The 15,485-nt window shown below is 35.8% G+C and overlaps 1 protein-coding gene across 6 annotated transcripts in view; it reads right to left on the bottom strand.

Moving 5' to 3' along the window:
- NOX4 (NADPH oxidase 4) overlaps positions 1-15,485 on the bottom strand; it is a 179,319-nt gene that overhangs the window by 43,989 nt on the left and 119,845 nt on the right. For all 6 annotated transcript variants that reach the window (XM_049099071.1, XM_035703753.2, XM_035703754.2 and 3 more), the window contains one exon: positions 10,834-10,915. In XM_049099071.1, the coding sequence (XP_048955028.1) occupies positions 10,834-10,915 (82 nt within the window). The remainder of the gene's footprint in view (positions 1-10,833; positions 10,916-15,485) is intronic.

Raw genomic sequence — 15,485 nt, 5'->3', positions numbered from 1 at the left:
CCCACTCCAACATATAGTTAAACAGAGCTATAACCCTTATTGAAATAAAATTACCTCTGAAAGCTTTTAGAGTAATATAGTCAAACACTCTTTAAAATTGAATTTAGATCTTTAGTTTAGACTCTTACTACAATCAGCCTTTCCAACAGAATGCTATTTTATGAATTGTATTTAATTTAAACTGTTGTTTATTTACCTGCTGAAAGCCAGGTGTAGAGGAGGCTTTTATTTTAAATCCTGGCTAATTTTAGCTTCTCTAAACTTTCACTATATTTTGGTTTTTCTACTTCTTTTCCATTAGTTTAGAGAGCTCAATTCAATTAAGAAATAGACCATGGCTTCTTCCATATTATGCATCTTCTTGTCTTCACAGCCAATAAAAAAAAAAGAGAGAGAAGGGGTAGAGGAAAAAACAGAAAAAGTGGGACAAATAAGCAAAATAATATTGTAGAATGTAATTCAGTGTAAATAGACCAAAATCTTTGGTTTCAATGGAAAAGACTGGCAGGCCAGAATAAGAAAATAATGTAATAGGTCTTTTCAAGAGATTCAAAAGATACTGTGTCTTATATAAGGATAGAAGGAATTTAAAAGTTGAGGAGTAAAGATACAGAAGGGATATTCTGCAAAAAACAAAATAGTTGTAGTTATATTGATTTCAGATGAAACAGACTTTAAGAAAAAACATTACTATAGACATACTGTTACTAATTACTTATAACCCAGCTGGCTGTGCTTTCAGATTTTCCTTTGTAATCAAAGACAGATGACTATGAGGAGAGAGACTCTATTCTACTTTCTTCTCTCCTGCTTAGCATGCTGAGCACGTCTCTCTTCCCTGGCAACACATGTGGCAAAATGTGACTTTGAAGAGAATGAAAAGCCCTTCACTAGGCTGTGACTAAGATGATGTGGTTTGTTTCTATTTAAAGCGTGGTTCTCAGACCAATAGCATCAATTTTACCTGAGAACTTTACAAACAGAATCTGAGGCCTAACTTCAGTCTTAGTAAATCAGAATCTGTTTTTTATTTTTTACTGAGACTTCTGGGTGATTCATATGCCCATTAAAGTCTGAAAAGCACTGCTCTAGTGCATCTTTCCAGAGAACTCCATAATGTCAATAGTGAAGTGGGATTTTCCTTTTCTTTTCCTCTGGTATTCTGTGACCATTGTATTCTTTGAGAGTTTTTAGTTAGTGATTTCAAGATCTGGAGAATAATGTCTACTACCTGAATATGAGTACTCCCCCAAATTGTATGATCAACAAGGAATACAAACAAAATCACACATGATCCATGCCTTCAGTATTACTAGGAGACAGGCACTATCTGTTGTAGAAAAAAAAAAATATCACTAAATACCAATAGAAAAAAAAGTGGTTGAAATGGAAGACAGGCAACTAATGTCCAAATTATATACAACTGTAGTCTCTAAAAACAAAACCAAACCAGGAATACCATCAACAAAATCTCAACCTATTAAGTTGAATAGGCTTTGGGAATTAAATATTAGTATATTTTGCAAGTATATGGGTTTCAATACTCTGCCTTACCTTCCCTGCCATCCTTTTCTCCTTCCCTAGGTGAACCCCAAAATGCTGATTTCAGTTGTGGCAACATTTACCCAACTGCAACATTTTTCAGATAGAATGAAATAATCACTATCTTGCTATAAGTTTCTGTCTTCTAGATTCAATGCTTACTAATCAGTTGATTAGAGGTTCCCAATAAAAAAGAGGAAAATTATATAATTAATAAGTAAAACTGACAGAAGAAATGGATATAAAAGACAAAATATCACACATGGAAGTGCTTTGGAAACAATAAAACCCTAGAAGAATAAAACATAACCATTACAGTCATTGTTAGTTATTTTGGTTAGGTATAATTCAGAGAGGCAAATAAAGTATGAAAAAGGCACACTGTGTCAAAGAACTCCTGGAAAACCTTCCTTTTCAGGCTAAAAGAGTTCAGGGCCATCCTTCATATAACAATTCTACTTTCATCTGAGACAAGGATGAATGTCATGAACTGTTTCTCTGGAGAGGATGGTGTCTCAGTTTTAGACCATTTCACTCCCAGGAGACAATCATATCAGTAAAAATACCAAGAAGTGTGGAGGGAGTTAAAAAGCCTGAGATAGTCTTCAAAATCTTTCCATCTTGCTCTAATGGTCCTCAAATGTTAGTGGGCAAGATAATTTTCTAGAAAGTTTGTTAAACACAGAGTGCTGGGCCTCACTCCCAGATTTTCTGAGTCAGTGAGTCTGGGCTGAGGTCTGAGAATTTGTGTTTCTAACAACATCCCATGTTGTATTTATGTTGCTGGTAAAGAAGAAAAGAAGGGTGGGGAGTGAGCCAGTACAGGTGGTGATTTTGAATATGTTGATCAGGGTAACCCCTTAACATTTAAGTTAAGACTTCGTGGAAGTTGTAGGTGGTGGTCCACATTGTTTGGACTTTTTTTTTTTTTTAGATTTATGTATTTATTCATGAGAGACATAGAGAGAGAGACAGAGACACAGTCAGAGGGAGAAGCAGGCTTCCCGTAGGGAGCCCAATGTGGGACTCGATTTCAGATCCCGGGATCATGCCCTGAGCCAGAGGCAGATGGTAAACTGCTGGGCCACCCAGATGTCCTTGTTTAGACTTTTTTTAAAGAATTTTTTAAGAAGATTTATTTATGTGTTTGAGAGAGAGAGCACAAGTAAGAGAGAAAGAGAGACAGCATATGAGTGCAGAGCAGAGGGAGAGAGAAAAGAAGATTCCCAAGAGTAGGGAGCCTGACACAGGACCCAAGACCCCAAGACCATGAACTGAGCCGAAGGCAGATGCTGAACCCACTGAGCCACCCAGTTGCTCCTTGTTTGGACTTTAGGAACAACTTAAGGAAAGAAACTTTACTAGCAAAGGATTAAGAAATCTCTGTAATTAATGTGTGATTATTACTTAATGCAATCTCCTGCATAAATAAAAGCAATACTACTTTAAAAATCACTTTGCTATTTGTTTCTTAAAATTCTGAGTTATTCAGTGGAGACCTTACAAATGGAAGTCACTAATTAATTTAGGGTCTGCAAAGAAAAAAACCCTTTGATATGGAATTCCATATTGTTAAAATTTATGACTTGATACACCTATGCATAAAGGAGGCAGTTCTAGTCCAAGGAAGTTAAGGAGGGATTTTTAAGATTCATAACAAAGGAAGAACTTCTGGTCACTTTCTCTCACCTGACAATCTCTGAGTCAAACCAAACCAATAAACAAATAACAATTCCAAAATAGAACAACTGCTGTTTGAGAAGATGTGTGATATTAGAGAAAGTAGGCAGAACAAAAAGAGCAGTTAGCTCTCAAAGGCTAGAGAATCATGCATGCCTACCTTACTCCCTAGAAAGTGCTCACTTTCTCAGCTTGTTTTGAGATTTCAGCTGCCTGGTCTTCCAGCTACAGGTTCCTCTTGGCTCTATCCATGAACCAGGTTTTACTTGAGTTCAGGATAAGCTATTCTCTCACTCAGCACCGAAGCATCCTTATTGTTTTCCTACTAGCTTTGCACTAACATTTTCTTGACATATTATGTGGCTGAGCCAGTCTTTATGACTTCAGGACTACCTCAGTTTTTGTAGGTTTGTTTGTGGGTTTGGGTGGTCCACTCGGCTTTTGCAGTCCTGATGGCAGGGTTTCTACATGTGAATGGCAGCCCAGAGGTTGGGACTTACAACCTACTGAGAGACCAGCTTAATTCTTGTTTGTGTACCTTTGCAAATATCCAAAGAACTGGGCATCCTCATTACTGCATTCCATACTCTAGTCAGAACATCAGCTTATTAGATCTCTTGCAAGACAGGTACTGGAATATCACCTACTATACAAAACAAAATCTAAGCTTAGGGATAAGAAGATGAGAAATAATAATGCTTTAATAAAAAGCAATACTAAAATATTAGGTATATTGGAAGAACATGATGTGTAGCCATGACTGTACAGAGACTGTACAGAGCCACCTTTGTCAGGCAGAACAACGTGTCCTTTCTGGTAGGCTCTAGACTGGACTAAAGACACCAAGGCAGACCATGTGCTAGAAACTTGCCCCTGCCCAGAGGGTAAGGCCTAGCTTTGAGAAAAGGCAAAAGAGAGCTGAGAATGAGGATGGTGGTAAAAATTCACATTTCCAAGAGACAGACACTTTACATCATTTTACTGAATGATCACAAAGTCTTACAAGGTAAAATTATGCCAGGCACCGTGCATTCATCAAAGCAATATTAGAAGGAAGCTTCTTGTAAAATAATAAGAAATAGTTATATTGCTCTCTGCCCCTGGTTCCTGACACACAGCTCCTAAGACTTTTGTAATTTTCTGAGTGGTAGATGCATCTGACACAGAATTCAGATCCAAAGTCTTTGAAATTTCCTGGGTGATGGGAACTTTTTTGTTCTAATGAGGTAACTCCTGGAAGGATCATGGATAGGGGCTGCTCACCAGAAACACTAAGCCAGGGGTGCCTGAGTGGCTCAATCGGTTAAGCATCTGACTCTTCACTTTGGCTCAGGTCATGATCTCAGGGTAGTGGGATGGAGTCCTTCATTGTGCTCTATGGGAAGTCTGCTTGAGATTTTCTAGCGCCACCCCCCCCACCGTGCACTCGTTCGCTTTCTTGCTCTTTCTCTCCAAAATAAATAAATCTGAAAGAAGAAAGAAAGAAAGAAAGAAAGAAAGAAAGAAAGAAAGAAAGAAAGAAAGGAGAAAGAGAAAAAAAAGAAAGAAAGAGAAAGAAAAAGAAAGAAAAAGAAAAAAAAGAAAGAAAGAAAGAGAAAGAAAAAGAAGAAAGAAAGAAAGAAAGAAAGAAAGAAAGAAAGAAAGAAAGAAAGAAAGAGAAAGAAAGAAAGAAAGAAAGAAAGAAAGAAAGAAAGAAAGAAAGAAAGAAAGAAAGAAAGAAAGAAACAGACATCCAGACAGACTAGGCTATTACTAAAAGCTTGGGACGTTTAACTCTATCCTCTATTTTCTGGAGAGGGAAGAGGAGCTGGAAAGGAAATTAATAATCAATCATGCCTTTGTGATGAAACTTCCATAAAAACCCCAAAGTTCAGAGAACTTCCAGGTTAGTGAACACATCTATAGGCCAGATGGGTGATGCATCACAACTCCATGGTGACAGAAGCTCCTGCACTCAAGACCCTTCTAGATCTTGTCCTATGTATCTCTTCATCTGGCTGTTCATGTTGATCTATATCTTTTATCATATTCCTTACTACATAGTAAATCCATAAAATATCTCTGAGTTTCATAAGCTGTTCGAGCAAATGACTGAATCCAAGGAGGAAGTTGCGGGAATTTTTTATTTGTAGCCAATTTGGACAGGAATTGTGGGTCAATTGAGGACCTGCGATTGGCATTTGAAACAGGGGTGGACAGTCTTTTGGGACCGAGCCCTTCACCTGTGGGGTCTGCACTAACTCTGGTTAGTGTTAGAACTGAACTGAATTGTAAGACATCCAGCTGGTATTGAAGAAGTTGTTGGTGTGCGAAAAACCACACCCCACATCTGGTGTCAGAAGAATTGCATGTGAGAGTAAAAGCAAAAGGGAGGTTTTCCTGTAGCACTATTATTACCTATATTGAAGCAGACCACCCCCCCCAAAAAAAGATGATGCTCAGAGAGACCTGCTACTTGTCCCTAGTCATGGGACCTGTAATGTGGGATGTGACCCAAATGAAAAAACTTGAAATCCTTCTTTGAACTCCTTCTTCTCCCGACCCTCCCTTTTCATCCTCCTGCCCTCTGCCCAGTAGTCATGACTTTCTTGTCACATGCCTCCTAAAACCCTCAAATCTCTACCTGCTTTTCCTTATTATTATTACCATGGAATCGATCTTTTCTCATCACCTTCTTGAATATTAAATTGCCAACTAGCTAGTGTCCTGGCCCCATGCAGTGCCTCATGTTGCTCTCTGGCTCCATGATAAAACTATGAAAATGAGAATCTAATGATTTTGCTTCTATGCTTAAAGTTCTTTCAGGATGCTCCACTGTCTTCACAACAAAAGCCAAGCTCCTTTGAATGGCAAATCCAGGTCCTTCATGGAGTGGCCCCTGCCCTCATTTCTCCTTATGCCCCAGCTCTTTAGTGTGTGTATGTGTAGAAGCATATGCATGTACACAATGCATGTACCTGTACATGTGTGCATACACACAAACATGCATACAAAGATTTTTCAGCCAGAATACTTGCAGGTGATGTCTCAATGAACAACCCGCTTCCATGGCTCAATATGCTGCTATGCTCTTTGTTCTAGCTAAAAAGCCTCTTCACCTGTTCCAGTAGCACTTGTCAAAATTAAACCCCAAGGGAAAATTAAACTTTACATGAATTACCTACACAGGAAGACACTTTCTCTTCTCTTTTCCCTCTGAATTCAGGGCATTTATCTATAAGTCTTACCACAGTGCTATGATTAATTTCTTCATTAAAGTCTGCTTCTGCTTTTTCCCCTCTGGACTCTAGGTTCCTCAAAGTCATAGCTATGCGCTAATTATTTTCATATTCTCAGTAATTGTGACTGATTCTAGTGCACAGTAAGTGTTCAATAAGTATTTGAAGAATAGATCAATGGAGAAATGGACAGATGGATGAATGAGAGGCAGGATAACAGTTAGGTATAATTTGGGGGCAAAGCAGGCCTTATATTTGGGACCCAGCTCTTCCATATGACTTTGGATAAGTCACTTAACCCTTTTAAATCCTGTAATATGCAAAATCTGTACAACTGGGGAAATTGTACTACCTAACTCATAGGGAAATGACAAATACTAAATGAAATAATACATATATATATAACACAATTGTGGAATGTAGAAAGTGTTAAGTGCTAAGTGTTTTTATTATGAATAGGAATAACTTAGTTCCAGTGACAAATATATTACACACATACGGACTGAACAAAAATTATTAGAGAGAGAAAGAGAGAGAGGCCTCTGGAAGAAGAGGAATCCAAATTTTTCTTTAGAAAGAGAAAGGAAGACTAGTTGGAGAATAGATGAAATCTGGAAAAGTCTTCTGAGGCTTTGCAGTTTCGGTATATCACCTGATATCAATGTTTGAAGCCATTTTTAAGCAGACCATTGGAACTGAGAATGGGTTGAGGCATTGCTTCTATTGTCGAAATAACTAAGATTATCCTTTGGTGGTAAACCATGTCAAAGAGGAATAATTATGAATTTTATCATAAATAATATTCTTTTCCCTAAAGAATTCTAAGATTAAGCATTCCAGGGAACTTGATCTTCATGAAAACCAAATAAAGATATGCAACATTTTATTCCTACATTTTCACAATATTTTTAGACATATTATGATTAAACTTCCAGAGCCACCAGATCATGTTTTGCTGGGCTAATTGCTAAAATGGTGGCAAGTCATTTGCGAACAAAATTTTGCCAAATGTCTTCAACCACTTTTCATCTCCAAGCTGTATTCACAAGGATAAGAATATTTATAGCTACTCTCTAGTTTAAATACATTATAAACCTAAATGCTTCAAAGTTATTAACAGCAACATCAGCTAATAAATGAGCAAAAAACTTAAGTTTCATTATCTCTACTTATTTCCTCTAACCTATGAATCAAAAACATTTATTTTGCATTAAGTATACATTCATTTTCTTCTTTTCAATCACCTCTTTCTGACAATGATCACACCTATTCATGCTCCAAAAATTTTCATGATGCAATCTTCAAATACATCTTGATGAGAATGGATGTGCCTGGCTTTGGCAATAGGTCAAATGCAAGATCACAAATGTGAGAATATGATTAATGAACATTATTATATTTTAGAACAATGTTTCCCAGCAGGGAACTTTTTTTTTTTAATGGCGCTCTATTAAAACACACACATTTCAAGAACTGGTCAGTTCTCTTCTTCATGAATATTTTTCCCCTAAATAACATACACTCTTTTCCCTGTTTCATTATCCAGTAAATGTCTCTTGATAACCAGATGCCTGAGATTATAGGGACAATATGTTGACTAGAGATCCTCCCCCTCAATCCAATAACCACCATTCATTTACCAGCTTATATTAACCAGAGTAGAGTGAGTCTCACTTTAAGAAGGTCAGCTATACTATGCTTATTTAAACATCACTGTATAATACAGGGTAAATAAGTTTCTTCTTAAACCATATTTTAATTCTTAAAACATTTCTCACTAACAATCTGTATTCAGCGAGTCAGTAAAACAAGCAGAAAAATGAGGAAAAATCTCAATATAAATAGGTTATTACACTGTGAATGAGAGCAACAAATACTAATGATCTGATTAAATTTTCAGCTTTCCAGAAATTTTTGCATGTCATGAAATGACATATTCTTTGACCTAAAGTTATCCTCAGCAATGAATACAAGATAGTATATTTAAGAGTCTCTCATGAGAGACTAAATGAGAATATTTAAAACCATGAATAATCCAAAAATAGCTTAAATCAGGTCTAGACAGACACAAATACCTGCCCACTTATAATTATTGACTGATTCTTTATACAACTGTCTCTTCTATCATAGTATTCTCTACATGGGCATTACTTACATGCCCAGAGTTGTTGCTCCTATCCTCATGCTCTTCCCTAGACCAATTTAACACCCTTTAGGCAATGCAAATAGAATTGTATTATTCTTTCTCTGTTCTACCAGCACCTCCTAAATTCTACTCCCAAACTAGACATTATATGGGCAATGGGAGGATGCAAATGCTTAATATTCTATAACCTAAATAAACCAATCATATTTCATACAGAATTTTTATATAAATATATTCAGATCCAGAAACCTTTCATTAGCATGCTTCCATTTGGTAGTTTGGAAAGTTGCAATTCATAATGATGTTAAGTGGTCACCAAAGCAGTGCTTCACATCAGCATCTAGCAATAATTTAGAAATATTAAATAAATAGTTCTTCCCCAAATATTATTAAGGGCAGGTTGACAAAAGTATCCTGATAGGAGTTATCTTCTAAGAACAATGAACAAGCCATTTCCTAAAGGTGTTTGAAAACATGCAAGTCTAGTTAATGCTATTTGCAATTTTAAATGAATAACAACACTTGCAGCTAGAATGAAGTATTGTTATGTGTCAAGCGCAGTTCTAAATATTTTTGTGTTTATTAATTTATTTAATCTTCATAACACCCCTGAGTGGTAGCTCTTATTATCTGTCCTTTTCTTTATAGGTAGAAACTGAAGCAAAGAGGATTAGGTGACCCAAGTCACAAAGTACAGCTGGTAAGGCAGTCTGCTTCATAGTCTGTACTTTTATCACAACATGGTGTATGTGGCATCAATGGATGACTTTTATTCTATTAGGCCACAGATGGCCCCCAAAAAACAAAACAAACAAAAAAATTACCCTAAGGATTAAACACTGACAAAGGACTGTCACACAGTATCGGTATCTCTGTTAAGTATCAGAATGAATCACATCCCTATCAGAAAAGTAGCCTATGAGCAAGAAGGATACATGTAAGAACACATAGCTAAGGAAACCTAGAGAAATAGTTGGAAAAATATTACCAATGGGTAATCTGAGAAGCTGTGATTCCCCTCTTCAAGCAAAGTTATCAGGGGGAAGAGTAAGCCTAAGAGGCAGAAGAGCAGGCATCACTGGCCTCTGCAAACAGCAGCTGGGGACAAAAAATACTGAGAGACGTGTGTCAATCTCTTCAGGCTCCTCCATGCTCCCTGCCATAAAAAGTAATATATGCATGGAATGCTGTCCAGGCTTTGTATGTCCCTCAGGAGGGTCCCCATGAAGGGACTAGAAGATTGTTTCTAGAGATTAAATCTGGATTAATATCAATACAATGAGCAGATAATTCAGATTCTGTACTTATGTTCTTTATCAGAGTTAAGTAAATATCATCAAGGCTAAGTATTAGGGAAAAAATTATTCTAGAAAGTGAAGTTCAGTGGATACTTGAACAAACTGCCAAGCCAGTCAAAGAATGAGTCATTTAACACAATGATTGGTTTTGATGAAATATGTATAAACCAAGCTCTAGTTCTTTAAGTTGGTGACCTTCCTTTTCTATATCACATACCAATCGATTCCTTCTTCAGCTTGTTGTATACTAGATAGTAAATAGAGTCAGACATTCATGAAGTAAACTGCTTCAAGTAGTGAGCGATCCAAGCTTCTCAGTATCCATCAGCTTTTAGGGAAAAGAATGCCTAATAAAAATCTACTACTTCCTTATTTTCTGGGAAGATGAAGGTATATTTATTTCTTCAATCCATAAATATACTTGTGGCATCTAAGAGAAGAAAAGGTCTACCCGTATAAGAAATGGTCAAGAGATTTCACTTCCCATAATTATAAAGATAGTAAAGAGGAATATATAGAAATTACTAAAATCATATCTAACATATGGTTATTTGAAAACCATTTATTACAATATGAATGAATCCTTGCATTCAAAGTCTAAAAAACAGGAAACCAGGTGAGGGATCAACCACAACATACCTGTATCTGTTGATACAGAATCAAGCAAAAAGAAGCACAATCAGACACCAATGCAATTAAGTTACAGTCTGCACTCTGCAAATATTCCTAGTCATGGCTGGACTGTCCTGCAGGCAAGTCTTTTTGCTCTGACCCAGCTGTGAGGAGCTGGAGACATTATGGTGCAGGAGATGCCCTACTTAATTAAGTCAGGGTATTCTAGCTTTTTCACAAAACTTTACAAAGAAAATATTTTGGTATTGCCTTCCCAAATCTCTCCCATTACTACACCCATCCCCTTCTCAATACCCAGAGAATTCCTAGTTCTTACTTGGGATACTTTCTTGATTGAATAACAGGCAGAATCTCAGAGTCTTGATTAGATGGAGGAAGTAGTAAATCCCGAAACCTTTCTGTCAAAAGAAAAATAAACATCAGGTTATGAAAAAATAAAGGTAATGAAAATAATTTCAAAATGAAATTATTACCTATTGTTTTAATTTTTCAACTATTTTGATTGTACATCTGTTATTAGAAATGTGCCCATCATTTTGTATAGTACTAAAATATGTCTATTTCATTTTAATGACTATATCTTTTTAAGATTAAGATATTGCAACAACTGCCAATGCAAAAATAAAAAGTATTATTAGGGATGCCTGGGTGGCTCAGCTATGGAGCGTCTGCCTTTGGCTCCGTGCATGATCCCTGGGTCCTGATGCGTGATCCCACATTAGGCTCCCCGCAGAAAGCCTGCTTCTCCCTCTGCCTATGTCTCTACCTCTCTCTCTCTCTCTCTCTCTCTCTCTCCCTCTGTGTCTCTCACGAATAAATAAATAAAATGTTTTTAAAAGTATTCATTAGTATAGACTAGTAAAATCTTATAATTGAAAGATTAGAGGAAATACTTATGACCAATAAATATACCTAAAAGATGCACAATCTCATTAGTATCTTGAGAAGTGCAAATCCAAGCCACATACCGTTAGCATTCATATTACGTGGCATTTGATTGACAGAAATGAATCCCATAGGATCAAGTATTAAAGAGGATGTGGATCAATGTAAGCTCTCATATAGGCAATACAAGTTGGTACAATAGTTTTAGAAAACAATTTGCGATTATGTTCTAAGTTTAATCTCTGTATACCTACGAGCCAATATTTCCATTCCCAGGTATACACTCTGCAGAAACTTTCACATAATGTCTTAGGCAGCCAGTAAAAGAATATTCATAACAGCACTGTCCGTTACAACATAAAGAGAAATCACAATTGCCCATCAACAGGAGAATGGACAATTTGCAACACATACACACAAAGGAATATTAATTGAAGTGAAACTGAATTTGAAAAAAAAAGAAACTAAATTCAGTTACAAATAAAAATATAGTAAAATGGTGAGTGGAAAAAAATACTAGTAGATTACATACAGAAAAATGGCATTTGTTAGTTTAAAAACAACTAAGTAATGTATTGTTTAGAAATGTTACATACAAAACAAAGGTAACCAATGAAAAAAAGAATTACTATACACAATCCAGGATAATGGTTATCTTTTAAAAGAGGTAAGAAGATGAAATAGGAGAAAAGCAACAGGTAGGTCATAATTGTTATTTCATATCTATATAAAACATAGATATGTATATAAAATATATCTATAGCATCATAAAGGAGTAAATGAATGAATGTGGACCAGAGATCATTCAATGATGACATTAGCCCACAAACCAAAGCTTTGACTAATAAAAATTCCATGCTTATGAAATTCATAATGAAAGAAGGACGGAAAGGAAGAGGAAGAGAAGAAGGGAGAGAAGAAGGTAGGGAAGGAGAGAGGGGAGAGAGAAAGGAAATGTGGGGCTAAGGGAGAATAAGAATGTGGAGGAAGGAAGAATTCTCAGTTCTACTTTAGAAATAGTTGTATTGCATAACAGAGTGGTCTATCACTCTGATGCTGATCCCATATTTCCAGAACTAGGTACTACATTTTTATTGTTACATATGATTGTGTATCCACCTATTCTTGTCCTTCTAGTAGATGGGTATTGCAACACCAGGATATAGAACATTATCTGACACCTATTAAAATGCTAGATAAATATTAGTTGAAATGATATTTCCATTTTTACTGCATAAAGAAAATTGTAAAGGTTAATCATAACACCTTCCAGAAAAGCCCAACTGGTCATCTATCAACCATGAAAAGCAAGGGTACTGAAGCTCCAGCCTTGAGAGGGTCACATGGTCAGGCTGAGAGACAGGGAGCAAAGCCAAAACTCCAAGCTGCAGTAAATCGATTCATCAAGAACTGAAGATGGATAATTTTCACAAAATACTTGTCGGCAGTTGATGACAATTGCCACTTCCCAGTTACTGAACAGCCAGATGTTAAACATTTGTGAACACAGTTGTTACAAAGTATGCTGAGAAGCAGGATGGGGATTTATCCTTATATTTATTAAAATGTACTGAATCAGATATTTAGCTGACTCTGCTGCTTGTTACCACCACTCGGACGTTCTTATAGTACACGCAGGAAGTAGCTAAGAAAATCCTAAGAGAGCTGGTTGTACTCTAAGCCCATAGATCTAAGAAAGCATAATTTATTTTTCTCCTTCAAGTACACTTACTCATTGAATTCCTATTTTTAAAAATTAAATTATACTGACTGATATACTATGCTATTTTTAATGAGCAGAATGAATGCTTATTTCGATGAAATGACTTGTAAATTCTTCCAATATGACCCTTGTCTTTCAGTCCATTTCTCAATTTAGGTAGCATTTCATTAATGGAGTGATTTGTAGTGTTTCTCCTTTTCCTTTTCCCCCCTCCACTTATGACTTTCCAACAAATCTTGAAAAATAGAGCCCAAACCCAACAGCAAACATGAACTTTATATATCAAGTAAAGAAAGAACTGTTCAATCAAACAACTATATTGAATATAATATATTGCTGGGTGCTAAAAATACAAGTTAAAGTTTTATTGGAGTAATTCTCAAACTGATTTAAAATGCAAAGAAAAATCAGAATTCTTAATGCAAACAACCATAAATGGAGGTTCTTCCCTGTTTATATAATCATAAAAAATGTGATTGTAAATCTGAAAGATAATCTCTGGAGATAATATTATATTGATAGGCTTTAACACACACACACACACACACACACACACACACACAGAGCAAACGTAGCATATAAGATATTATTTGCAAAGCTACCCAACTATGAAATCTATAATGAATATTCTTACACTTGATGCATCTTTTAATCTGAATATCATAAATGCAAGCAACACTAAACAAACATTAAAATCCTTCAGTAGCTATCATGAGTGTCAAGAAAAAAAAAGCACAAACAGAAAATGTCCTTTTAAAATGTTTATTTTTATCATTAATTTCATAAGTTTCTAAATATGCACAATTAACTCTATCCCATAAAGGTAGGATGATTGTTTACTTTATGAGAATAAAAATAAATGATAAAAATTATCCTTAGAAAAACCCAAGTAAATGAAAAGTTGTTTATAATTCTTACATTGGTCCTTTTAAGTCTCCCAGATTTCTGCCTATCAACGAATTAATAAACATCCTATTGTTTATCTGATGTTGGGAAAAAGACCAAAATAAACTGGTGTTTCTTAAGTAGTAGGATTTTTAAAATAATATTTCTGTTGCAGCAAATGTCACACCAGATGATCTGCTTTCTCAGGAGACCCAAAGTCTATTTCTTAAGAAAATGACAGTTATCTGAACGCTAGATCACAATCCTTTCCCTGGGCTCTTAGAATAATTTCATTAAAGCCACTGAAAAGAACTGGAGGATTTTCTGAAAAGTGATATTTTGATGAGTTGACTAATGATGAGATAATGTCTGAACATGATTGTCTACCAGTCGGGGATAGATCTTAATTAAAATAAGCTTTTGTAGACTTTCACCCACTCTTCCCTTCTCTCATTCAATCAACCAAAAGACTGTGAGGCTATCAGACTGGATGGCATATTACACATGATTACACTAATTTGGGCTCTCTGGACAATCAATTTTGAGACAATACATTTAATTATTTAAAATCAAAGATGGGAAAAGTAAAATAACCTTTCCAATTTGAATTCAAACTTTTTGGTACATTTATTGTGACTCAATTCTTTACCTTCCTCTTTGTGAAAAATGTCCATTTTGTAATCCTCCCCCAAATGCAAAATGGAGGGGCCTCTGGGTGGCTCAGTTGCTTAAGTGGCTGCCTTTGGCCCAGGTCATGATCCCAGGACGGTGGGATCAAACCCTGCATGGAGCTCCCCACTCAATGAAGAGTCTACTTCTGCCTCTCCCTCTGTTGCTCCCTCTACTTGTACGCTCTTACTCTCTCTTAAATAAATAAAATCTTTTAAAAATAGATTTAAAAACAAAAAGACAAATGCAGAATATAACAAATGCAATAATTTGCATAACTAAAGGCCAGTATGCAAATACATTTCTGAGATGAAAAGAAAATAAAATCTTCTCCCTACCAGTATAAAAAAAGGAAGAAAGAAATTAATTAAAGGCAGTCAAGAAAACAAAAAGATGATGCCATCCTTCTATAATCCAAAAGTCCTTTGCATCTAAAGATGTGATCATAGCCACCTAATGGGTGTCTTCAGTAAGAACCCAAGAAACAACTGCTGTTTGCTGGAAGAACTCTGTCAAGGTTTTGCCAATTCCAAGTTACTCTTTCTTTCTAGGTAATCCCCTGTCCTTACCTTTGCTTCTCCATAGTCCACTATGGAAATGAATATTTTAACCACTTTAAGTATTATATTATCATGGGCAAGGAAAGAAAACCAAATAAAACATCTCTAAAGAGTGATAACGTTGCTCTAAAAAACCTGGTAAGAAGTTACTGAGATTTTTATAATAGATACAAATTTTCTCCTCTTTCTTTTAATGCTCATATTACACTTGATGTCAGTTTTAATTTTTCTTCAAAAGCATTAAAA

Source organism: Canis lupus, chromosome 21 (genome assembly GCF_003254725.2).
Source record: "Canis lupus dingo isolate Sandy chromosome 21, ASM325472v2, whole genome shotgun sequence".
In the NCBI taxonomy this organism is placed as follows: Eukaryota; Metazoa; Chordata; class Mammalia; order Carnivora; family Canidae; genus Canis; species Canis lupus.
Note: the sequence above shows the minus strand (reverse complement) of the source record. Positions and strands in the feature narration are given on the sequence as shown.